We start from the raw sequence: 26,090 nt of genomic DNA on the forward strand, positions 1-26,090 counted from the left end.
AATAAGCCTCAGTACTTTGATTTAAATGTTCTGAAAATTTGTTTTTGCGCATTTTTTTAGTGACGAAAATAAATCCATTTCGTAATCTAGTAAAAAATGTATGTCCTTGTCAAAACTGATGATTTTCAAAAGAAAAGAATCCTCATGAAAATTTTTAAGTAGTAGTAAAATAAAAACAAGTAAAAGCGTGCTAAGTTCGGCCGGGCCGAATCTTATATACCCTCCACCATAGATCGCATTTGTCGAGTTCTTTTCCCGGCATCTCTTCTTAGGCAAAAAAAAAGGATATAAGAAAAGATTTGCTCTGCTATTAGAGCGATATCAAGATATGGTCCGGTTTGGACCACAATTAAATTATATGTTGGAGACCTGTGTAAAATGTCAGCCAATTCGAATAAGAACTGCACCCTTTGTGGGCTCAAGAAGTAAAATAGAGAGATCGATTTTTATGGGAGCTGTATCGGCCTATAGACCGATTCAGACCATAATAAACACGTATGTTAATGGTCATGAGAGAATCCGTCGTACAAAATTTCAGGCAAATCGGATAATAATTGCGACCTCTAGAGGCTCAAGAAGTCAAGATCCCAGATCGGTTTATATGGCAGCTATATCAGGTTATGAACCGACTTGTACTTTATTTGACATTGTTGTTGAAAGTATCAGGCTATGAACCGATTTGAACCACAGTTGTTGGATATCATAAAAAAAAAAATACTACGTGCCAAAATTCATTCAAATTGGATAAGAAGAAGTCAAGACCCAAGATCGGTTTATATGGCACAGTTGTTGGATAAAATAACAAAACACGTCGTGCAAAATTTCATTCCAATAGGATAAGAATTGCGCACTCTAGAGGCTCAAGCAGTCAAGACCCAAGATCGGTTTATATGGCAGCTATATCAGGTTATGGACCGATTTGAACCATACTTGGCACAGTTGTTGGATATCATAACAAAACACGTCGTGCAAAATTTCATTTAAATCAGATAAGAGTTGCGCACTCTAGAGGCTCATGAAGTCAAGACCCAAGATCGGTTTATATGGCAGCTATATCAAAACATGGACCGATGTGGCCCATTTACAATACCAACTGACCTACACTAATAAGAAGTATTTGTGCAAAATTTCAAGCGGCTAGCTTTACTCCTTCGGAAGTTAGCGTGCTTTCGACAGACAGACGGACGGACGGACGGACGGACAGACGGACGGACATGGCTAGATCGACATAAAATTTCAAGAGGATCAAGAATATATATACTTTATGGGGTCTCAGAGGAATATTTCGAGTAGTTACCATCAGAATGACGAAATTAGTATACCCCCCATCTTATGGTGGAGGGTATAACAGAAACCTTTTTCTAGCCCACAATATTTTAACGCAAATAAAATAGACGAAAAACTAAAAAAGGTTCACAACAGTAATAACGAAGATATTTCTTCCTATAAATATATTTCAGATTTTCGATTCTAACACCTCTTACTTTTCCTCCAAAAATTTGGAAAACTTAGGATGTAAAAGAACACGATGCAAAATATGGGCATATTGAACAATAGTTGGATTAAATATTTACCAAGTTTCATTTCCACCAACAAGGATTTTCGATCGATTTAAATGAAGTTAGAAGGAGAATTTAAAGAAGTTGTTTAGGCTAAATGAAGATAGTTTTTCGTAAAAGTGTTGAAAAATGATTTATTTGGAATATCTAAAAATTATACAATACTTTCTTAATGTTTTGAGTTTGTTTGCGTAGAATTTTAAGAGAATAAAAATCAATTAAAATTTCAAAATTGGACAATATCCATACATCCAATTTGAAATTAAACTAAAAAAATGCGCAAAAACAAATTTTCAGAACATTTAAATCAAAGTACTGAGGCTTATTAGCCAAAATATAAAGGGTGATTTTTTTGAGGTTAGGATTTTCATGCATTAGTATTTGACAGATCACGTGGGATTTCAGACATGGTGTCAAAGAGAAAGATGCTCAGTATGCTTTGACATTTCATCATGAATAGACTTACTAACGAGCAACGCTTGCAAATCATTGAATTTTATTACCAAAATCAGTGTTCGGTTCGAAATGTGTTCATTCACCATAACGTTGCGTCCAACAGCATCTTTGAAAAAATACGGTCCAATGATTCCACCAGCGTACAAACCACACCAAACAGTGCATTTTTCGGGATGCATGGGCAGTTCTTGAACGGCTTCTGGTTGCTCTTCACTCCAAATGCGGCAATTTTGCTTATTTACGTAGCCATTCAACCAGAAATGAGCCTCATCGCTGAACGGTGAATGAACACATTTCGAACCGAACACTGATTTTGGTAATAAAATTCAATGATTTGCAAGCGTTGCTCGTTAGTAAGTCTATTCATGATGAAATGTCAAAGCATACTGAGCATCTTTCTCTTTGACACCATGTCTGAAATCCCACGTGATCTGTCAAATACTAATGCATGAAAATCCTAACCTCAAAAAAATCACCCTTTATAACACATTAATTCAATAGCCCATATTTTAGCACTATAACACTAAGACATCTACTTAAACAAGCACATTTTGAAGGATTTTGGAGGATTTAATTCGCCTATATAATGTTGCCAATTAACACAAAGTTTAGCTCTCACTTTATAACCAAATGCCATCGCTGACGGGTAAGTTTTTTGGAAGCAGTAGCCTCCACAAATTTTACGAAAGCAAATTGGAAATATCTTATCCATTTGTTACAGAAAGATTTTAAAAAAAGTTCGGTTTGGAAAAAATGGGGTGGGTATAGTAGTACATGGGCCATTGCGTACATAAGAATAGTGGAGTGGTTTACTTTGTAGGTAGATCAGGTATCAGAATATTATCTCTCGATTGCAATGCAAATTTTCCCGTTAACATTCCACTAAGGAACCGGAGAAAACTTCTCACATATCACTGAGTACTGTCCGATTAAAATTTTAATCTCAATGATAAGGAGCCTCCTCTTTGTAGCCGAGTTCGAACGGCGTGCCGCAGTGCGACACCTTTTTGGGGAGAAGGTTAATAATGGCATAGTACCTCACAAATGTCACTGCTGAAATTGTTTTCTGGTGTTCTCGCAAGGTTTCGATCCCAGGCGTTCAGCGTCATAGGCGGACATACTAACTTCTGCACTACGGTGGCCTCCTCTCTCGATTTATTAACTCCAAATGTTTGTCAAACCCCACTAATTGATATCTTTAGTGGTCAATAGACCCAAAACTAGTCAAAAAGTGATTACTGGTGGGAGAGTATTAAAAAATGTTCCTAACGATAAAGTTTCCATGCAGAATGTAGCGATAGTGGATGGGTCAAGTTTCCCCATTATAAATGTTGCACTGCGTGCCTAAATTAAAAATCCTGAGAAGTAAATCAGTTAAGTTTGAGCGGGAAAAAATATCTTTAAATTTTAAAGTTAATTGAAAGCACAAGTGTGCAAGTTTGTGATATCCCAGCGAGTCTGGAGATTTACAATGGGCGGTGGAAGTTGGTCGTCTCTGGTAACTGATAAATTTTTTAGCATACAGACTAGTAATGACCACTTTCAGAAGAAATGATTGGATTGGAACCCATTAACACCTGACCATCGAATCCTTTGTTCGATTTTGATGAAATCTCCTAAATTCATTATTTAGACCATTTTAAAGAAAACAAGTAAGAGCGTGTTAAGTTCGGCCGGGCCGAATCTCATATACCCTCCACCATTTATCGCATTTGTCGAGTTCCATGCGCGGTACCTCTTTCTACTGCTGAACATTGTAGAAGTCATTGTGTAATATTTCAGTTCATTCGAATAAGAATTGCGCCTTGTAGGGGCTCAAGAAGCATAATAGGGAGATAGGTTGATATGGGAGCTGTATCAAGCTATTGATGGATGTAGACTATATTAGACATGTATCTTGAAGGTCATGAGAGAAGCCGTTGTACAAAATTTCAACCAATTCGTGTGAGAATTGCGCCCTCTAGAGCTTCAAGAAGTCAAGATCCCAGATCGGTTTATATGGCAAAAAAAGAAAAAAACAAGTAAAAGCGTGCTAAGTTCGGCCGGGCCGAATCTTATATACCCTCCACCATGGATCGCATTTGTCGAGTTCTTTTCCCGGCATCTCTTCTTAAGCAAAAAAGGATATAAGACAAGAGTTGCTCTGCTATTAAAACGATATCAAGATATGGTCCAGTTCGGACCACAATTAAATTAAATGTTGGAGACCTGTGTAAAATTTCAGCCAATTCGTATAAGAATTGCGCCCATTGGGGCTCACGAAGTAAAATAGAGAGAAAGATTTTTATGGGATCTGTATCGGGCTATAGACCGATTCAGACCATAATAAACACGTTTGTTGATGGTCATGAGAGGATCCATCGTACAAAATTTCAGGCATATCGGATAATAATTGCGACCTCTAGGGGTCAAGAAGTCAAGATCCAAGATCGGTTTATATGGAAGCTATATCAGGTTATGAACCGATTTGAACCTTATTTGACACAGTTGTTGAAAGTAAAAATAAAATACGTCATGCAAAATTTTAGCCAAATCGGATAGAAATTGCGCCCTCTAGAAGCTCAAGAAATCAAATCCCCAGATCTTTTTTTATATGACAGCTATATCAGGTTATGAACCGATTTCAACCATACTTTGCACAGTTGTTGGATATCATAACGAAATACTTCGTGCAAAAATTCATTCAAATCGGATAAAAATTGTGCCCTCTAGAGGCTCAAGAAGTCAAGACCCAAGATCGGTTTATATGACAGCTATATCAGGTTATGGACTGATTTAAACCATACTTGGCACAGTTGTTGGTTATCATAACAAAACACGTCGTGCAAAATTCCATTCTAATCGGATAAGAATTGCGCCCTCTAGAGGCTCAAGAAGTCAAAACCCAAGATCGGATTATATGGCAGCTGTATCAGGTTATGGACCGATTTGAACCATACTTGGCACAGTTATTGGATATAACAACAAAACACGTCGTGCAAAATTGCATTCCAATCGGATAAGAATTGCGCACTCTAGAGGCTCAAGAAGTCAAGACCCAAGATCGGTTTATATGGCAGCTATATCAGGTTATGAACCGATTTCAACCATACTTGCCACAGTTGTTGGAAATAACAATAAAACACGTCGTGCAAAATTTCATTCCAATCGGATAAGAATTGCGCACTCTAGAGGCTCAAGAAGTCAAGACCCAAGATCGGTTTATATGGCAGCTATATCAGGTTATGGACCGATTTGAATCATACTTGGCACAGTTGTTGGATATCATAGCAAAACACGTCGTGCAAAATTTCATTCCAATCGGATAAGAATTGCGCACTCTAGAGGCTCAATAAGTCAAGACCCAAGATCGGTGTATATGGCAGCTATATCAGGTTATGGACCGATTTGAACCATACTTGGCACAGTTGTTGGATATAACAACAAAACACGTCGTGCAAAATTGCATTCCAATCGGATAAGAATTGCGCACTCTAGAGGCTCAAGAAATCAAGACCCAAGATCGGTTTATATGGCAGCTATATCAGGTTATGGACCGATTTGAATCATACTTGGCACAGTTGTTGGATATCATAGCAAAACAAGTCGTGCAAAATTTCATTCCAATCGGATAAGAATTGCGCACTCTAGAGGCTCAAGAAGTCAAGACCCAAGATCGGTTTATATGGCAGCTATATCAAAACATGGACCGATATGGCCCATTTACAATACCAACCGACCTACACTAATAAGAAGTATTTGTGCAAAATTTCAAGCGGCTAGCTTTACTCCTTCGGAAGTTAGCGTGCTTTCGACAGACAGACGGACGAACGGACGGACGGACGGACGGACGGACGGACGGACGGACAGACGGACGGACATGGCTAGATCGACATAAAATGTCGCGACGATCAAGAATATATATACTTTATGGGGTCTCAGACGAATATTTCGAGTAGTTACAAACAGAATGACGAAATTAGTATACACCCCATCTTATGGTGGAGGGTATAAAAACAAGTAAAAAGGCGTTAACTTCGGCCGGGCCGAACTTTGGATACCCACCACCTCGAATATATATGTAAACCAACTTTCCTTAAAATCTTCAAAATTTATACCTTATGCCCTATAGCAGCTACATCAATATATGTTCCAATTTGGACCAGATACTAATAAGTAAAAGTAATTGATCAATTGTATATAACAAAATATTGGTCTTTTTAGTAGTTATATCTAACAATAAACCGATCTGCACTATATACGACTCGGATGTCGAAAAGCATAACATAAGTCATAACAAATTTCAGTGCAATCGGATTAAAAATGCGCCTTTATGGGGCCAAGACTTTAAATCGAGAGATCGGTTTATATGACAGCTATATGCAAATCTTGATCGATCTAGACTAAATTGCAGAAATTTGTGGAGGGGCTTAACTTAACTCTTTGTCCCAAATTTCGGCAACATCGGACAGTAAATGCGCTTTTTATGGCCCCAAAACCTAAAACCGAGAGATCGGTCTATATGGCAGCTATATCCAAATTTAGATCGATCTGGGCCAAATTGACGAAGAATATCGAAGAGCCTAACACAACTCACTGTCCCAAATTTCAGCAAAATCGGATAATAAATGTGGCTTTTATGGGCCTAAGACCCTAAATCGGAGGATCGGTCTATATGGCAGCTATATCCAAATCTGAACCGATCTGGGCCAAATTGACGAAGCATGTCGAATGGCCTAACACAGCTCACAGTCCCAAAATTTCAGCAAAATCGGATAATAAATGTAGCTTTTATTGGCCTAAGACCTTAAATCGGCGGATCGGTCTATATGGGGGCTATATCAAGATATAGTCCGATATAGCCCATCTTCGCACTTAACCTGCTTATGGACAAAAACAGAATCTGTGCAAAGTTTCAGCTCAATATCTCTATTTTTGAAGACTGTAGCGTGATTTCAACAGACAGACGGACAGACGGACGGACATGTCTAGATCGTCTTAGATTTTTACGGTGATCAAGAATATATATACTTTATAGGGTCGGAAAAGGATATTTCGATGTGTTGCAAACGGAATGATAAAATGAATATACCCCCATCCGTCGGTGGTGGGTATAAAAATACAACAAGTAAAAGCGTGCTAAGCTCGCCCGGGCCGAATCTTATATACCCTCCACCATGGATCGCATATGTCGAGTTCTTTTCCCGGCATCTCTTCTTAGGCAAAAAAAGGAAAGGATATAAGAAAAAATTTGCTCTGCTATTAGAGCGATATTAGGATATGGTCCGGTTGGGACCACAGTTAAATTATATGTTGGAGACCTGTGTAAAATGTCAGCCAATTCGAATAAGAATTGCGCCCTTTGGGGGCTCAAGAAGTCAAATAGAGGGATCGATTTATATGGGAGCTGTATCGGGCTATAGATCGATTCAGACCATAATTAACACGTATGTTGATGGTTATGAGAGAATCCGTCGTACAAAATTTCACGCAAATCGGATAATAATTGCGATCTCTAGAGGCTCAAGAAGTCAATATCCCAGATCGGTTTATATGACCGCTTTATCAGGTTATGGACCGATATGGTCCATTTACAATGCCAACCGTCCTACACTAATAAGACGTATTTGTGCAAAATTTCAAGCGGCTAGCTTTACTCCTTCGGAAGTTAGCGTGCTTTCGACAGACAGACTGACATGGCTAGACCGACATAAAATGTCGCGACGATCAAGAATATAGATATATACATTATGGGGTCTCAGACGAATATTTCGAGTAGTTACAAAAAGAATGAAGAAATTAGTATACCCCCATCCTATGGTGGAGGGTATAAAAAATGATCAAGAGAAAAGACATATTAAGCGCAAAATTGATTAAGTCTGCATTTATGTATGTGTCCTCTTAAAAACAATTTTTTTCTATTGAGTTTAGTGAAGTATGGAGGACAATAAGAAAAGTTAGTATTAAGCTAGGGTTGGAATAGAACTACTCCTGTATTCACATTTTCCAGGAAACTCTCCAATGGACAACGATAGGTCAGAAAACGTTGTCATTGATATGTTTTCGTCTGGGTTGTTTGAGAAATTGTGTGTGTGTCAAGAATCCTTTCGGTGATAAAAAGTTTGAACTCCATTAAATCACTAGGCCCTGAAAAATAAACATCAAAAGTACTGTACCACTGTTCCTGATAGGAATGATTGGAACTAAAATATCCCTGTTAATAGTAAATATATAGACTTCTAAAAAGATACATCCAGACTAGACCAGTTGAGCTGTAGGGTGTTCTCGAAGAACTGGGGCTGGCCCGACCACTGTAGTATTTATCAAGAGGAGATTACTGCAATTAAAGAAGTATTGGAGTGGTTAATATAAATATAATGTCATAACAACGGTCGATATCTATTAAATCTTTGAGGAACGTATTGTGTCCGTCAATACAGGTCAATAATATACGTCGATATATTGAAAGTTGCAAGTGCCGACTTCTGCAGAGGCTGTAAGCAGTGTTGCCAGTATTGGGGATTTCTCCCCAAATTGAGAGTTTATTTTCGCAAATGGGGACTAAATTTTTACCTTGGGTACTTGGAGATTGGAGATTCGGAGAATCCTGTATTTGTATGTATGCTGTATGCTGTATTTTGTTTCAGCACTATATAGTGCATCACGATTAAACGGTAATCATTATCTGTAATGATGATATCGATAACTATCCAGGACAACTTTGCTCTGAAATTCTATGAAGAAGATATGACTTGCACTTGGTAAGATAAAAACAAGTAAAAGCGTGCTAAGTTCGGCCGGGCCGAATCTTATATACCCTCCACCATGGATCGCATTTGTCGAGTTCTTTTCCCGGCATCTCTTCTTAGGCAAAAAAAGGATATAAGAAAAGATTTGCTCTGCTATTAGAGCGATATCAAGATATGGTCCGGTTTGGACCACAATTAAATTATATGTTGGAGACCTGTGTAAAATGTCAGCCAATTCGAATAAGAATTGCGCCCTTTGTGGGCTCAAGAGCTGTGGGAGCTGTATCGGCCTATAGACCGATTCAGACCATAATAAACACGTATGTTAATGGTCATGAGAGAATCCGTCGTACAAAATTTCAGGCAAATCGGATAATAATTGCGACCTCTAGAGGCTCAAGATGTCAAGATCCCAGATCGGTTCATATGGCAGCTATATCAGGTTATGAACCGACTTGTACTTTATTTGACATAGTTGTTAAAAGTAACAATAAAAAACGTCTTGCGAAATTACAGCCAAATCGGATAGAAATTGAGCCCTCTAGAAGCTCAAGAAGTCAAGTCCCCAAATCTGTTTATATAACAGCTATATCAGGTTATGAACCGATTTGAACCATATTTGGCACAGTTGTTGGATAGTATAACAAAATACTACGTGCCAAAATTCATTCAAATTGGATAAGAATTGCGCCCTCTAGAGGCTCAAGAAGTCAAGACCCAAGATCGGTTTATATGACAGCTAAATAAGGTTATGGACCGATTTGAACCATACTTGGCACAGTCGTTGGATATCATAACAAAACACGTCGTGCAAAATTTCATTCCAATCGGATAAGAATTGCGCACTCTAGAGGCTCAAGAAGTCAAGACCCCAGATCGGTTTATATGGCAGCTATATCAGGTTATGGACCGATTTGAACCATACTTGGCACAGTTGTTGGATATCATAACAAACCACGTCGTGCAAAATTTCATTCCAATCGGATAAGAATTGCGCACTCTAGAGGCTGAAGAAGTCAAGACCCAAGATCGGTTTATATGGCAGCTATATCAAGTTATGGTCCGATTTAAACCATACTTGGCACAGTTGTTGGATATCATAACAAAACAAGTCGTGCAAAATTTCATCCCAATCGGATAAGAATTGCGCACTATAGAGGCTCAAGAAGTCAAGACCCAAGATCGGTTTATATGGCAGCTATATCAAAAAATGGACCGATATGGCCCATTTACAATACCAACCGACCTACACTAATAAGAAGTATTTGTGCAAAATTTCAAGTGGCTAGCTTAACTCCTTCGGAAGTTAGCGTGCTTTCGACAGACAGACGGACGGACGGACGGACGGACAGACGGACGGACATGGCTAGATCGACATAAAATGTCACGACGATCAAGAATATATATACTTTATGGGGTCTCAGACGAATATTTCGAGTAGTTACAAACAGAATGACGAAATTAGTATACCCCCCATCTTATGGTGGAGGGTATAATAAAACACAGCATCTGTACCAATGCAAAGTAAGTCCCAGCTTTTATACAATACAGTGCAAAGTGATACAGTACAGTGGAGGCCACCATAGCGTAAAGGTTAGCATGTCCACCTGTGACAATGAACGCCTGGTTTGGAATTCTGGCGAGAACATCAGAAAATTTTTCAACGGTGGTTATCCCCTCCTAACGCTGGCGACATTTGTGAGGTACTATACCGTTTGTTATAACACTCCTGTAAAAACTTATCCACTAAGAAGTGTCGCACTGTGGCACGCTGCACTATGGGCGAAATGACTGATCTATCACCGCAAAAGTAAATTTTCAACTTGTTTAAAATCGGCAATCGATCAGAAATATTCCACCGATCTTACAAATTGATTCTACATTGATTGATTTGGTCCGGAAGAACAGCTGTAAGCCGTCAAATTCAACATGTGTTTCATGTTTTATATTTATTATTTACATTTTCCTAATTTGTCATATGAAAAAAATAATGTTAAAGTAGCTTATACAAAATTGCAAAAATAAACAGATTATGACTTCCATGAAGTGGAATTTGCGGGATTCTCTGGGACTCAATCTAGTTTCTTTTTATACCCTCCACCATAGGATGGGGGGTATACTAATTTCGTCATTCTGTTTGTAACTACTCGAAATATTCTTCTGAGACCCCATAATGTATATATATTCTTGATCGTCGCGACATTTTATGTCGATCTAGCCATGTCCGTCCGTCCGTCTGTCTGTCGAAAGCACGCTAACTTCCGAAGGAGTAAAGCTAGCCGCTTGAAATTTTGCACAAATACTACTTATTAGTGTAGGTCGGTTGGTATTGTAAATGGGCCATATCGGTCCATGTTTTGATAAAGCTGCCATATAAACCGATCTTGGGTCTTGACTTCTTGAGCCTATAGAGTGCGCAATTCTTATCCGATTGGGATGATTTTGCACGTCGTGTTTTGTTATGATATCCAACAACTGTGCTAAGTATGTTTAAAATCGGTTCATAACCTGATATAGCTGCCATATAAACCGATCTGGGGTCTTGACTTCTTGAGCCTCTAGAGGGGGCAATTCTTATCTGATTTGAATGAATTTTTGCACGATGTATTTTGTTATGATATCCAACATCTGTGCTAAGTATGGTTCAAATCGGTCCATAACCCGATATAGCTGTCATATAAACCGATCTTGGGTCTTGACTTCTTGAGCTTCTAGAGGGCGCAATTCCTATTGGATTTGGCTAAATTTTGCGTGACGTATTTTATTCTTACTCTCAACAACTGTGTCAAATAAGGTTCAAATCGGTTCAAATCGGTCTTGATTTCTTGAGCCTCTAGAGGGCGCAATTCGTATCCGATTTGAATGAAATTTTGCACGACGTGTTTTGTTACGATATCCAATAACTGTGCCAAGTACGGTTAAAATCGGGCTATAACTCGTAATAGCTGCCATATAAACCGATCTTGGGTCTTGACTTCTTGAGCCTCTAGAGTGCGCAATTCTTATCCGATTGGAATGAAATTTTGCACGACGTGTTCTGTAATGATATCCAACAACTGTGCTGAGTATGGTTCAAATCAGTTCATAGCCCGATATAGCTGTCATATAAACCGATCTGGGGTCTTGACTTCTTGAGCCTCTAGAGGGGGCAATTCTTATCTGATTTGAATGAATTTTTGCACGATGTATTTTGTTATGATATCCAACAGCTGTGCCAAGTATGGTTCAAATCGGTCCATAACCCGATATAGCTGTCATATAAACCGATCTTGGGTCTTGACTTCTTGAGCTTCTAGAGGGCGCAATTCCTATTGGATTTGGCTAAATTTTGCGTGACGTATTTTATTCTTACTCTCAACAACTGTGTCAAATAAGGTTCAAATCGGTTCATAACCTGATATAGCTGCCATATAAACCGATCTGGGATATTGACTTCTTGAGCCTCTAGAGTGCGCAATTATTATCCGATTTGCCTGAAATTTTGCACGACAGATCTTCTCATGACCATCGACATACGTGTTTATTATGGTCTGAATCTGTCTATAGCCCGATACAGCTCTCATATAAATTGATCTCTCTATTTTACTTCTTGAGCCCCCAAAGGGCGCAATTCTTATTCGAATTGATTGACATTTTACACAGGCTTCCAACATATAATATAATTGTGGTCCAAACCGGACTATATCTTGTTATCGCTCTAATAGCAGAGCAAATCTTTTCTTATGTCCTTTTTGCCTAAGAAGAGATGCCGTGAAAGGAACTCGACAAATGCGATCCATGGTGGAGGGCATATAAGTTTCGGCCCGGCCGAACTTAGCACGCTTATACTTGTTCATAAATGAATATGTTGTGTTGTGATTATTTTGCGGTATGAATTATCTGCGTCTCGTAAACTTGCAGACGAGATATTGCACCGAACAATGTCGGTGCTCAGACGACAAGTTTATTTAACATGGTACAAGCCAAATAGAGAGATAGGTTTATATGAATAGGTTCATACGATTCACACAATACTTAGTACAGATGCTGCAGGTCGTACTACAAGTCATTGTGCCAAATTTCAGCATAATCGTATAAGAATTGCCACCGCTAGGTGCTTAATAAGTACAATTGAGAGATCGATTTATATGGAAGCTATATCAGGTTATGGACCGATTTAGACCACACTTGGCTCAGATGTCAGGTCGTAGGAGAAATAATTGTGCAAAATTAAAGCCAAATCGGATAATAATTGCGTCTTTAAAGGGCACAAGAAGTCAAATATAAGAGGCTATATCCAAATCTGAACCGATATGGTATCTTTGCAAAGTTTTAAGTGGCTAGTAGTCAGGCAGATAGGCGGAAGAACATGGCTAGATCGACTTAGAATATCTAGACGATCAAAAATATACGCACTTTATAGGGTCGTAGACTAATATTTCGATGTGTTGCAAACGGAACGACTAGACTTGTATAGCCCCAATCCTGCCATGTATTAAAACAACTTTCAAAATATAAAAAATTGTTGCGTCTTTCAAAAAAACCAAAAATGCAAAAAAAAGATTAAACATTTTTTGTTTTGGTTTTATTGTAGCAGAATCTATCCTCAATCAAAAAAAAAAAAAAAATGATTAGCAAAACAAACAAAAAATACCCTAAACGCCACAAGTTTTGGGGCGCTAAATCGGTCATTTCGCCTATAGTGCGTCGTCCGGACTCGGCTATGAAATGGAGGTCCCTTATCATTGAGCTTAAACTTGAATTGGACGGCACTCATTGATATGTAAGAAGTTAATGGAATGTTCACGGCCAAATTAGCATTTACAGAGCTAACCACGTCTTATCGACAGCTATTCCATGATAAGGATAACAATCTATGCAGTCCAACTTGACAATGTTTATCTCCTGTACACCTGACATGCATGGAATGTATTATGCTAAAAAAATAGACCCTATATAACTGTCCATTTTTTATAACTTCAAAAATTGTGTTACAGTGTCTTCAAGTGGCACACATCCTTAGGCCATTTGGCCTTCAGCATTTTATAAAGCCCTCCAAAATTGTTCACTTGTAATTGCGGATTTTTTGGGACATAGGATTCAAAATTTGGGGACAAGGGACGGAAAAATACTGGCAACCCTGGCCGTAAGTGCGTCGAGTTAGAAGGGTATATAGAGCATCTGTTATGTGTGTCCCGCACTGGCAAGCAAAGAATTCCACTTTAGGTGCTCATTTCTTTAAGGACTCGTCTGAATGTGAGTGGCGAATGTGAACGTTCGTATATTGGGCTTTTTAAAGCGATCTCATTGGTTTGAAGTTAGGAACTAGACGGCAACTTCCTTCTCCGCTTCCTGTGGTATCACAATGGACGAAAACGTCGAGGCGAGTCTGAGGCTGACTGTCACCAAAAACCTCAAAAAAACCAAAACCAGTAAAAATGTTTGCTTAAACAAAAGTTTTTGTTTGCTGAAAAGGGGAAAGCTGCATGACTGCTGTTTCAGCAAATATAGTGCTGCTGTTTTAGCAAACTTTTCGTAATGCTATTTCAGCAAACAAAATCTGCTGTTTTAAATGCCTTTACTTAGCTTTTACGGCCCGTCATGTATTCTGATTACTTTGTGCATTTTTTCCAGAGGGAGTTGAGCAAACGACCACGACAAATTATTTTGGAAAAGATGATTCTAATTATACCCACCACCGAAGGATGGGGGTATATTCATTTTGTCATTCCGTTTGCAACACATCGAAATATCCATTTCCGACTCTATAAAGTATATATATTATTGATCAGCGTAAAAACCTAAGACAATCTAGACATGTCTGTCCATCTTAAGTTCGAATATGGGCTATATCGGACTATATCTTCATATAGCCCCATAAAGACCGATCGGCCGATTTAGAGTCTTAGGCCCATGAAAGCCACATTTATTATCCGATTTTGCTGAAATTTAAAACAGTGAGTTGTGTTAGGCCCTTCGACATCCTTCGTCAATTTGGCTTAGATCGGTCTAGATTTGGATATAGCTGCCATATTGACCGATCCTCTGATTTAGGGTCTTAGACCCATAAAATCCATATTTATTATCCGATTTTGCTGAAATTTGGGACAGTGAGTTGTGTTAGGCCCTTCGATATCCTTCGTCAATTTGGCCCAGATCGGTCCAGATTTGGATATAGCTGCCATATAGACCGATCCTCCGATTTAGGGTCTTAGGCCCATAAAAGCTTTATTTATTATCCGCTTTTGCTGAAATTTGGGACACTGGGTTGTGTTAGGCCCATCGACATCCTTCGTCAATTTGGCCCAGATCGGTCCAGATTTGGATATAGCTGCCACATATACCGATCCTGCGATTTAGGGTCCTAGGCTTAAAAAAGTCACATTTATTATCCGATTTTGCTGAAATTTGTGACAGTGAGTTTTCTTAAGCCCTTCGATATTTTTCTTCAATTTGACCCTGATCGGTTCAGATTTCGATATAGCTGCCATATAGACCGAACTCTCGATTTAAGGTTTTGGGCCCATGAAAGATTCGTTTATTGTCCGATGTCGCAGAAATTTGGGACAGTGAGTTAAGTTTTGCCCCTTGACATACTTCTGCAATATGTACGGATCGGTCCAGATATGGGTATAGTTGTGTTAGACTCTTCGACATTTTTCTGCAACTTAACCCAAATCGGTGCAGATTTGGATATAGCTGCCATAAAGACTGATCTCTCGATTTAAAGTCTTTGCTCCATAAAAGGCGCATTTATAATCCGATTTCACTGAAATTTGACACAGTGACTTATGTTAGGCTTTTCGACATCTCTGTCTGTATATGGTTCAGATCGGTTTATTTTTAGATATAGCTACTAAAAAGACCAATATTTTGTTATACACAATTGAACAATGACTTGTACTTATTAGTTTTGGTCCAAGTCGGAACATATTTCGATGTAACTGCTATGGGACATAAGGTATGCAATTTTCACCGGATTTTGAGGAAGGTGGTTTACATATATACCCGAGGTGGTGGGTATCCAAAGTTCGGCCCGGCCGAACTAAACGGCTTTTTACTTGTTTTTGGAATATTTCTGAAAGGAAATTACATGATTAACAGATCCTTGTTGACATAGCCATTGCTACCATTGGCATGAAGGTGGTAAAATTGGTCATTGGTTGTCAATTTTATTGCTCGGCTAGCATTGTCGGCCACTGGCTTATAATTTTTAGATAAAACCGCATTTTTAGATAAAACCGCATTTTTAGATAAAACCGCAGATTTTGTAAGTTGAAATTGCAAACAGAAATGTTTGCTAGAACAGCAGCCCTCATTTGCTGAAACAGTAGTCATTTCTCCTTTCACATTTTTGCTATTTTAAATAACAGATTTAATTTAGTGCAGTGCTAAGGTATTTTAACAACAGACTTTTCGGCAGTAACCCTGTTGTTCTGAAATTGCAGTACTACTGATGTAATAACAAGAATGGAGCTGTCTTAAAATAATTTAGGTCCAGTTAGAAAGGAGATATCCAAATGAATTCGGATTGGCATAAAGATGACAATGAAACAGGTTAACAAAATTTTTTTTTCACTCCACCATAGGATGGGGTGTATACTAATTTCGTCATTCTCTTTGTAACTACTCTAAATATTCGTCTGAGACCCCATAATGTATATATATTCTTGATCGTCGCGACATTTTATGTCGATCTAGCCATGTCCGTCCGTCTGTCTGTCCGTTTGTCCGTCTGTCTGTCGAAAGCACGCTAACTTCCGAAGGAGTAAAGCTAGCCGCTTGAAATTTTGCACAAATACTTCTTATTAGTGTAGGTCAGTTGGTCGGTCGGTCCATGTTTTGATATAGCTGCCATATAAACCGATCTTGGGTCTTGACTTCTTGAGCCTCTAGAGTGCGCAATTCTTATCCGATTGGAATGAAATTTTGCACGTATTATATTGTTATAATAGTCAACAACTGTGCCAAGTATGGTTCAAATCGGTTCATATCCTGATATAGCTGTCATATAAACAAATCTTAGGACTTGACTTCTTGAGCTTCTAGAGGGCGCAGTTCCTATCCGATTTGGCTGAAATTTTGCAAGACGTATTTTATTCTTACTTTCAATAGCTGTGTCAATTAAATCGGTTCATAACCTGATAGCGCTGCCATATAAACCGATCTGGGATATTGACTTCTTGAGCCTCTAGTGGTCGCAATTATTATCCGATTTGCGTGTAATTTTGTACGACGGATTCTCTCATGACCATCAACATACGTGTGTATCATGGTCTGAATCGGTCTATAGCCCGATACAGCTCCCATATAAATCGATCTCTCTATTTTACTTCTTGAGCCCCCAAAGGGCGCAATTCTTATTCGAATTGGCTGAAATTTTACACAGGTCTCCAACATATAATTAGTTGTGGTCCAAACCGGACCATATCCTAATATCGCTCTAATAGCAGAGCAAAACTTTTCTTATATCCTTATTTTTTGTCTAAGAAGAGATGCCGGGAGAAGAACTCGACAAATGCGATCCATGGTGGAGGGTATATAAGATTCGGCCCGGCCGAACTTAGCACGCTTTTATTTGTTTTTTCATTCATTTTCAAAATCATTTTTATTGAATTGATTATTTCGATATTTACAATTCATTTTATAAGATTTTATCACAATAGATATTTTAACAAAAAAAAAAAAAAATGCAATATTTCTTTAATGTATATGTTTCCAAAGGAAAAATTAAGGGTACGAACTTTATTTGAAATATACAATTTACAAAAATAGTTTGAACAAGTAAAAGCGTGCTAAGTTCGGCCGGGCCGAATCTTATATACCCTCCACCATGGATCGCATTTGTCGAGTTCTTTTCCCGGCATCTCTTCTTAGGCAAAAAAGGATATAAGATAAGAGTTGCTCTGCTATTAAAACGATATCAAGATATGGTCCGGTTCGGACCACAATTAAATTATATGTTGGAGACCTGTGTAAAATGTCAGCCAATTTGTATAAGAATTGCGCCCATTGGGGCTCACGAAGTAAAATAGAGAGAACGATTTATATGGGATCTGTATCGGGCTATAGACCGATTCAGACCATAATAAACACGTTTGTTGATGGTCATGAGAGGATCCATCGTACAAAATTTCAGGCATATCTGATAATAATTGCGACCTCTAGGGGTCAAGAAGTCAAAATCCAAGATCGGTTTATATGACAGCTATATCAGGTTATGAACCGATTTGAACCTTATTTGACACAGTTGTTGAAAGTAAAAATAAAATACGTCATGCAAAATTTCAGCCAAATCGGATAGGAATTGCGCCCTCTAGAAGCTCAAGAAGTCAAATCCCCAGATCTGTTTATATGACAGCTATATCAGGTTATGAACCGATTTCAACCATACTTGGCACAGTTGTTGGATATCATAACGAAATACTTCGTGCAAAAATTCATTCAAATCGGATAAAAATTGTGCCCTTTAGAGGCTCAAGAAGTCAAGACCCAAGATCGGTTTATATGTCAGCTATATCAGGTTATGGACCGATTTGAACCATAATTGCCACAGTTGTTGGATATCATAACAAAACAAGTCGTGCAAAATTTCATTCTGATCGGATAAGAATTGCGCACTCTAGAAGCTCAAGGAGTCAAGACCCAAGATCGGTTTATATGGCAGCTATATCAGGTTATAGACCGATTTGAACCATACTTGGCACAGTTGTTGGATATCATAGCAAAACACGTCGTGCAAAATTTCATTCCAATCGGATTAGAATTGCGCACTCTAGAGGCTCAAGAAGTCAAGACCCAAGATCGGTTTATATGGCAGCTATATCAAAACATGGACTGATATGGCCCATTTACAATACCAACTGACCTACACTAATAAGAAGTATTTGTGCAAAATTTCAAGCGGCTAGCTTTACTCCTTCGGAAGTTAGCGTGCTTTCGACAGACAGACGGACGGACGGACGGACATGGCTAGATCGACATAAAATGTCAAGAATATATATACTTTATGGGGTCTCAGACGAATATTTCGAGTAGTTACAAACAGAATGACGAAATTAGTATACCCCCCATCTTATGGTGGAGGGTATAAAAAGCATACGTTTTCGAATTTGTTCAAATTCAACTTACTATATAAAATATTTAACTATGTGCGTTCCATGCTGAACCTTATCAATTGATAAGTGGAATTATTTATTTTAAAGAAATAGTTACAATTTAATTTATTTATATATTCGGGAATTTCTAAATATTTCATTTCAGAATGGAGAAGCGACGTGGGGTATCTCCAATATTTTTATTTATAATTTTTAAACACTTATTTTGAATTATTTGCAGCCTTATTCCATATTGGACAAACGTATATCAATATCGGTCTTATAAGACTTTTATTTGGGAGCTTTTTGTTTTGGTGATTGAGATATGGCTTTTTGCTCAGCAGAGGCATCAGAGCCTTTAAAGTTTTTACAGATTTCCTTCGAATTTCATTAATATGCCTCCCGAACGTGAGTTTTTTGTCTATTGTTACACCAACGTATTTCACGTGGTCGCTGATGGCAATACTCTCGTAATCTCTCCAAATCGAAGATTACGGTTCGGATCATGTTTTCATATATCCAAGAAAACATCTTTTCATAATTTTTGGGAGAGATAGCAAGAAATGTGAGGAATAAAGAGCTGAGAATTCAACGATTTTTCACAAAAGGTAGGGACTTATTTCTATATTTAGGTTAGGATATGTTGAAAAGAGGGTGCGAATATTAATCCATATTACTATGGACATATACCTAAGCCAGTGATCGTTTTGTTGTGTCTCTAAACCACGTAAAAATCTAAGTCGGGAATTCCGTGCAATCCATTTTACGCCCTTAAGTGGATTGAAGTCTGGTATTGTGTCCCCACCGTGGTGCCGGTGTCTGTTAGTCGCGAAAGCCGCACAATGACAGAAAATTGTCTATCGTCTCATTATCTTCCCCTACATATGTTATCACTTGCTGCACCTATTCGGCTATGCTGGTTGTTATAGCCCTGTTGACCGTTTTGCTATATGTAAAATATTTGCACTCCAGGTTCTTTTATTAACTTCATACCACTCTTCACCTTCTATGATCGCCCGGATATCCGCCTGCAAGTCTGTTTTAAGGACAAGCGTACACAGATATTTATCTTAGGGTCCTCAATGTAGACTTTGATCCATCCGTGTAGCATAAACTTTCAGATGACAATACTCGAGTTTCGTGCATCAAAGACTATATTGCTGGCAACAGTGGCTTGCACTCGGTCTCAAGTGCCGTCTTAGGTGTCCGATCCGAAACCTTTTCTATCGTATCATCATCTTGTCGCCTCGGTTATACCGCGATGGAATGACCTGCTCGTATCCTCTATACATCCATCCACCGCTTTAAGTCTCATAGCAGCAGTGGCCACCTCATACTTGACTTGAATATCTATGGGTCGAATATCCAGAATAGTATTCAGTCCTCATTTTCCCGCGTATGGCATGGCAACATGTTCTCTTAATATTTTGTATTGTTCTTGTTCTTGCACTTCATCTGCAATCGCAGTCCACCAAACAATTCAGATGTAAGTCTGACCACGCTCTTGTAGATCCAGTGGACTATCCTCATATTCAACCTCCATTTCGAACCCATAGCTCGTCTACATAGTGCCCATCATCTGTGAGCCATATCAGTATGCTTCTCAATGTGTCACTTCCAATTAAGTTTCCTTGCAAGATAACGATATCATTCAATTAAGGAAACGTGGCGCTTCAAATTGCCCAGCCTTCTTTGGATTTAAATTCTCATAACAATTCATTTTCATCAAAAATTAATTTCCACCTAAAATTAAGCAAGCCACCTTTTAACAATTTGTTGCAACTTAAAACACTGTGCTAGGTGAAATATCATGGACAAACAATGGTAGATATGTGGGCGGGCATTCTGTTTTCTTTTGGTTTATTCATGGTGTGGTCTAAAACACTATGCAAAATTTCATGAACACATACGCAAATATTTTGTACTCTTAGCGTTTTTACAACCTTTTGACCTTTCATTCATGCATTATTAATCTTGCTTGAAACACTTTGGCCAAAAATGCAAACAAACATGGGACACCTATAGAGGTAATCCCTTTTCCAACAAAAAAAAATGAAGTTGACCATTTAACTCGAAAGGCTTGCTGTTGTGGCATCAATTTTTTTTGGTTGTTGAACGATAAATTTTGTTCGGGAATCACTTAAAAGAAGTATGGGGCCAGATGATGACAGATAAACGCAAGCAACTCATAACAAAATTTAAACGTTTGCCTTCCATGGGAAAACACAACATTTATGGGTCTCGGAAGGCCAATTTCAAAAGGTCAGAGTATGCGGAAGAATGGCCGTAAATAAATTTTAATATGTTAAAAATTCCCCAGTTATCCCCCAATAAGAGTCACACTTACTTGTTGGTAAATAACGGCTGTCCATTCGTCCAATCCTCTGAGAATATATGCAGTGAAGTAGGCCTTGGACCACTTTGCGCGGGGCACACTACGCGCATGGGTTTTAAAGGACGGCCAGAGTAAATCATGAGACGATTTTTTGTGTGACATCTCATGGCATCCTCGGAGGTAGGATCGACGGGTAAATAAGAGCCCCATGTTTGCACAAATAACGACTTGTCAGAAGTGTGGGCTTCTATATACCATGATAAGCCTTCACAGCTAGAATCTTGTGACTTCATGGGATATTTGATTTCGTCTTCGCCCCCAGCCCCTTTAAGTTTTAAACGTTTACGGCAATCGCTGACCCGCTTAAATTCGTATGAGGCAAAGAAATTCACATCGGCAAAATCTTCGGAAATGTTTAATTTTGTCACCGTAAAAGTCAACTCCATAATACGCGAATTCGAGACAAAAGTCAGTGGAGCATTGTTGTACAAAGCCGACGAGTTATCACAGAAACAACCCATTTGTATCTTTACATCACGGAAAGGAACGTCATATAACTTCAATTCGGTAATACGGCCATCGGGATCCAATTGATTACATTTCGGCCTTCCGGTATGCAAATCATTATCTGTCGTGCATGTAGTGCCTTCTCCAAATGATACATTGTGCAGTACTAGGCGAACTCTTTCAGAAGGACCTGCTTCGAAACGATAGAGACAAGTAAGATTTTTGGCTCCTCCTCGACCATATAGGAACACATTGCGTGGCACTTGTATGTTTCCCTTGCGCTTGCGGAAAACTCTTGAACACAAAGTTGGTACGGGCTCCTCACCTCTTCTTCCTGGCCAGGGTTCACCACCTTGCTCGGTGTCCACAAATTCATAGTTTAGAGAGAATTGTGCAGGGAATAGAGCTGTTCCCGTATGGGTATGAAATTCCAGTTTCTGAAATGAAAAAGTAGGAAGAAAATTAAAAGTCATAGCAAAGTGTGGAGAAGTGGTATGTAGGAAATGTATCTTAAGATTTCTTAGGTTAGGTTAGGTTGAAAAGAAGGTGCAGATATTAATCCGCCCCATGCCAATATGAACATACACCTAAGCCAGTAATCGGCTTGTTGTGAGCTTTAAAAACTATAAAAAGAAAATTTTAGGTTAGGAATTCCGTGCTACTTATAAAATCCTTAATTGTTTTCAATACCACCACCCTAAGTTGGTTCATGTATGGTATTGTGTCCCCACCTAAGTGCCGGCATCTGTTAGACTCGAAAGCCGGGCAATGAAAAAGGAAATGCTCCAACGTCGCATCATCTTCCCCGCATGCCCTGCAGATGCTATCACTTGCCGCACCGATTTTACATAAGTGAGCTCGTAGTTCTATGAGTCCCGTTATGATACCAATAGCTATACTAATCTCCTTCTTGCTTGCTTTCAGTAATAGCCTCGTCTTCTTACGATCTGGATCCCCCATAGGACTTTCGCCGTCCTACTGACCGTTTCGCTGTTCCACAATGTTGCATTCGTCGCCCACTCCCTTAACTCGGACTGCGTCGACCCGAAAAGCTTCGGGTTAACCAAGTTTCATTTCCCCTTACTCCGTTATGGCCCGGCACCCAAACGATGCGAATTTTGTCATCCTCAGAGAAGGCGTTAATCTCCTACTTACACTGCAAGACTGTTCGTGACCTGGTTGTTATTGCCCTTATGGTAATTTTACTGTCGATAAAGATGTTCACACTCGACGTCCTCGCATTAGTACCACACCACTTCACGTATTCCGTGATCGCCCGGATCTCCACCTGCAAGACCTATTATGGTCAGGCTGTGTAAAACAGATCTCAGTCCCTGGGTTCCCAATGTAAACCCCCAGGGCTCTGTCCTCTAGCTTTGATCCATCCGTGTAACATGATCTTCCAAATGACAATACTAGGGTTTCGTCAACCCAAGACTGTGTCGATGGCAGCAGTGCCTCGCACTCGACTTCAAGGTTCATCTCAGGTATCCGATAGGAAACCTCTTCCCTTCCTTCCAGGTTTCCAATCGTCGCCTCGATTATACCGCGATAGTATGAGCTGCTCCCATCCTCAATCCATTCTCCCATCGCCTTAAGTCTCATAACCGCAGTGGCCGCCTCACACTTAATCTAGAATAGTCTCCAGTGCCCTAGTGGGCGTGGATTATAAACCTTCGATCAACGTCATTATTCTAAGATTCTGGTGTCTCCGTGAGTCCCTTCGTATATTGTGGAATATGGGTTTTCATCAAAAGCCTCAACATGTCCTCCGTTGTCTCTGCTCTCACTTTCATGTCGTCTTCCTAAGTTCCAGTTTGGAAATGGGTTTTTGGGAGAAACTTTTTTATCTTGGCGGCGTCATTAACGCCATCGACCTATTCGCAGAAAAGCTTACAGGAGGCACGTTTTGCCGCTCTGATAATCATATTGTATTTCTTGAGCCGTGTGTAATACACATCCCAATAAACTTCCGATTTTTTACGACGAGTTCTGTTAAAAAGTCTGCGGACCTCTTTCGCTATATTGCGAATCTCCCTGGTCATCCAGGGTTTTTCTTGGGCTGATTTCCTTTCCCGAAGAGGACAACTATTTTCGAAGGACCCCACCAGTGAAGTCGTAATCCTGTTGACATTTTCGTCAATGTCTTCTATGTTTGGACAATCTAAATTATCTTGCCCAAGTCTTCTTCTGAGTAGCCTTCCGAATTTTGCCCAGTTGGTTTTCCACTTATTCCGGAAGCTTATCGGGTTCGGCGTTGGCAGTGCTATTCTAAACCTAATGTAGCGATGGTCAGAGAAATAGTGTTCCATGGAGACCCTCCAATCTTGAACCTCATCGATCAGATTTTCGGAACATATCGTCACATCTAATTCCTCCTCCCTAATCCTATTAAAAAAGGTAGCGGTGTTACCAGTATTAAGTGTTATTAGGTTGTTAGTATTCAAGAACTCTGCCAGGGATTGGCCCCGCTTATTAGTGTTGGTGCTACCCCACGAAATGTGGTGAATGTTCTCGTCGCACCCTATTAGTACCTCGTTTCCTGTCTGTTTTGCTTTCCTCACTAGCCGTTGCAGCTCCGACGTGGGCGGCGGTGTCGGAGAGTCGAAAGGCAGATAAAGTGAGGCCAGGTATGCTACACCGTCTCCCTACCTCACCACTGTTGCATCCGACGTTGACAACTCTGGGAAAATATATAATTCAAATTTTTATGACAAATAACGCAGGTCCTCGGCCGAGTACCAGTGTTAGCATAGAATAATTGGTAGTTGATATGATACGGTCCTTTGTCTATCAAAAGTCCGATTACTTTCGATTTATAATTAGAAACCCCCATTATCTTCCTTAAGCTTCTGCCTATACAGAGATGCCATCCAAAGAACTGGACAAAGTCAATCCATGGTGGAGGATATATAAAATTCGACACAGCCGAACATAGCACGCTTTCTCTTGTTCGAATATATATAGGCTAACTGATAAGAAATGTTGCCAAGATCACTCTAGTATTCCTGTCAAACTAGAATTTACAGCTTCTTGGTATTTGTTCCATTGACAGCTCATTATATTGTTTACAAGCTACCAAATGAATTTGTTTATGAGTTAATTTAAAAAGCAGCGAACACCCAGAAAAATTAGTCTTCTGATGTCAGCAAACACTGTCTGCTGACAATAAATTAATAACATAAATTGTTGAATAAGTCCATTCGAAAATTTGCAGCTTCAGAACAACATTTGAGGCTGTTGATATATTTATATTAATAAAAACAAGTAAAAAGAGATCGGTCTATATGACAGCTATATTCAAATATGCACCGGTCTGGGCCAAATTGACGAAGGACGTCGAAGAGCCTAACCCAACTCACCGTCTCAAATTTCGGCAAAATCGGACATAAAATGCACCTATTATGGCCCCAAAACCTAAAACCGAGAGATCGGTCTTTATGGCAGCTATATCCAAATTTAGATCGATCTGGGCCAAATTGACGAAGAATATCGAAGAGCCTAACACAACTCACTGTCCCAAATTTCAGCAAAATCGGATAATAAATGTGGCTTTTATGGGCCTAAAACCCTAAATCGGAGGATTGGTCTATATGGCAGCTATATCCAAATCTGGACTGATCTGGGCCAAACTAACGAAGAATGTCGAGAGACCTAACACAACTCACTGTCCCAAATTTCAGCAAAATCGGGTAATAAATGTAGCTTTTATGGGCCTAAGACCCTAAATTGGCGGATCGGTCTATATGGGCTATGTCAAGATATAGTCTAATATGGCCTATCTTCGAACTATTTTTAAAGACTGTAGCGTGATTTCAACAGACAGATGGATAGACGGACGGACATGTCTAGATTGTCTTAGATTTTCACGATGATCAAGAATATATATACTTTATAGGGTCGGAAATGGATATTTCAATGTATTGCAAACGGAATGAAAAAATGAATATACCCCCATCCTTCGGTGGTGTGTTTAAAAATGCCAATTTCAGGCGTTTAAAATTTAATTTATATTTACTGCTGTCCCATTTTCAGCTGACTTTCTGCTGTTATAGCATTTTTTTTTTGCTATTTTTACTAACAAATTTCTCTGAGTGTGATAATGTGATTGCACTCAGACAAATAAGTTTTCTAAAATCAGCACACACATTTGCTGGTTTTGAATTAATTTTTGTGTTTAACTTTTGAGCAATAGAAGCCTTTGCTTTATATAAGTATTAATTTTTGGCAATTTTAGCCAAAAACCTTTTTGTTTAAAGACATAATAATGAATTAAGTAGTTAATTTGTCTGCTGTTATTTGAAATCTTAAAATAATTACTAGAAGATAGAAAATTTGACGAAATTGAGACTGAATTTATAGATTTTTTATATATTGGGTTGCCCAAAAAGTAATTGTCGGTAATATAGTTTTAATATAGTCGGCGTTG

At 39.0% G+C, this 26,090-nt stretch overlaps 1 protein-coding gene across 1 annotated transcript in view; it reads right to left on the bottom strand.

Moving 5' to 3' along the window:
- LOC131994281 (uncharacterized) overlaps positions 1-26,090 on the bottom strand; it is a gene marked incomplete in the record, with an annotated part of 1,369,549 nt that overhangs the window by 72,549 nt on the left and 1,270,910 nt on the right. The window contains 1 exon segment of the mRNA XM_059360990.1: positions 21,167-22,098. Coding sequence (XP_059216973.1) covers positions 21,167-22,098 — 932 coding nt within the window.

This window comes from Stomoxys calcitrans, chromosome 1 (genome assembly GCF_963082655.1).
Source record: "Stomoxys calcitrans chromosome 1, idStoCalc2.1, whole genome shotgun sequence".
Classification (NCBI taxonomy): Eukaryota; Metazoa; Arthropoda; class Insecta; order Diptera; family Muscidae; genus Stomoxys; species Stomoxys calcitrans.